The 1832-nt window shown below is 46.3% G+C and overlaps 1 protein-coding gene across 1 annotated transcript; it reads left to right on the top strand.

Annotated features, from left to right (window-relative positions):
• Positions 1–347: 347 nt before the first annotated feature.
• Positions 348–1444, top strand: LOC109734650 (GTPase activating protein 1-like). Its single transcript, XM_020293852.3, has 2 exons — positions 348–563; positions 671–1444. The coding sequence occupies exons 1-2, from the start codon at positions 348–350 to the stop codon at positions 965–967; spliced, it is 513 nt and encodes a 170-aa protein (XP_020149441.1). The 3' UTR covers positions 968–1444.
• The last annotated feature ends 388 nt before the right edge of the window (positions 1445–1832 follow it).

Below are 1832 nucleotides of genomic sequence, written 5' to 3'. Positions count from 1 at the left end.
AGGGTTCTTGAATAGACGCAATTTAGCACCCTAGGTCACAACCGCAACCAGGACACACCAGAATGTTGATGCGGCATTTTCGGCACAACAATGTGACGTGAGGACTCGGAAGTGCTAGATTTTTGCAGATGCACGAAAGCGTCCTGAAATAGCAGAGTACAAATAACACAGAGTTCCACAAGACACGGCCAATGAATCATTACACCAAAGGCTAGCATGCCATGCATGTCTACATTCCCTCATCATTCTGGTGATCATTTCCTGCCTCCAACAAGAACAAACGAGAATTGGCATGCACACATTCCAAGATCAGATCAACAACAACAATTAACAATAGAGCAATTGAGATGACGTCGGAGCCGGTGCCGCCGGGGATGCTGAGCGTGCGGGTGCTGCGGGGGGTCAACCTCGTGAACTGTGATGCCAACGGCAGCGACCCCTACGTCGTGCTTGAGCTGGACAACCAGAAGGTGATGACGAACGTCATCAAGAAGACGGTGAACCCGGTCTGGAACGAGGATCTCACCCTCGCCGTCACGAATCCAACAACACCGATCAAGATAGTAAGTTGAAGAAGTTGAATGGTCATATAGATGTTTTCGCCGCATGCTGCATGCATACAACTTAGTTACATGAATCGTAATGTACTTGTGCATGGATATGTACGCAGGAGGTGTTCGACAAGGACAAGTTCAGCAAGGACGACAAGATGGGGGATGCGGAGGTGGACCTGGAGCCGCTGCTGCAGATGGCCCGGATGGACCTGGAGGACATCCGGAGTGGCACCGTGGTGCGCACCGTGCGGCCTCACCGTGGCGGTGCCGGAGGGAGCTGCTGCCTGGCGGATGAGAGCAGCATCGTGTGGGAGGAAGGGCAGGTGGTGCAGGACGCGTTGCTCAAGCTCAGGAACGTCGCCACCGGCATCATCCACCTCCAGCTCCGATGGGTCAAAATACCATCATTATGATCGATCCTTAATTATATGGCTACTCAATGACCGACCCATGTTTATTTTGTGTTGATTAATTTCGTCATGCATCCATGTTTTGCTGGATGGTCGATCCATGTTAAGTTTTTGTCAATTTCTACATTTAGTCATGCATGCATGCACGGTGTCAATTTTCATGTGTTCTTCCGGGCGTATTTTTTATCCGGTTATTGATCGATTCATACCATACCTATCATGTTAATGTTGAAGCCTCTCTAACTCAAAGAAAGAAATACCAAGTCTTCTTTTCCCAAACATATACTTATATACTAGCATGCGGAGGTGCGACGTGCGACCGCGCCCGTCAAAGAGCATATGTGTGTATGTAGGTTGTCTTTCGTTTGTGGACCGTGATATTTGACACAGGTGTGCCATATAGCTAAAACTGCCGCACCTTCTTCCTTCCATTTAGTTACATGCATGATTCATTAGGATGAATCCTTCTCCTTTAATTACATGTATGCACTGGAGGACAAAAAAAACTGATGTCATCATAGATTCTTTTTATTTTGAAAATTCATAATGTTTTGTAGCTCAAACCGTTGATCCGATGCCAAAAACGTTTTCACATAAAAGATTCGTTGCGGCGAGATCTTCGAAACTAGATCCCATGTTGTTATGTTCCGACGATTTTTTTCGGGTCAAAAGTTACCACGCCTCGGTTACATAAGTTACCACGTCTATGATATGCAATTTACCGTGCTGTTTTCACATAAGTTATTGGAGGGGGGGGGGGGGCATAAATAAGGGAGGACAAAAAAGTTGATGTCATCTTAAATTCTTCTTATTCCGGAAATTCAAAATGTTTGTGACTCAAACTGTCGATCCAATGCAAAATCCATTT

Source organism: Aegilops tauschii, chromosome 2 (genome assembly GCF_002575655.3).
Source record: "Aegilops tauschii subsp. strangulata cultivar AL8/78 chromosome 2, Aet v6.0, whole genome shotgun sequence".
NCBI lineage: Eukaryota > Viridiplantae > Streptophyta > Magnoliopsida > Poales > Poaceae > Aegilops > Aegilops tauschii.
Note: the sequence above shows the minus strand (reverse complement) of the source record. Positions and strands in the feature narration are given on the sequence as shown.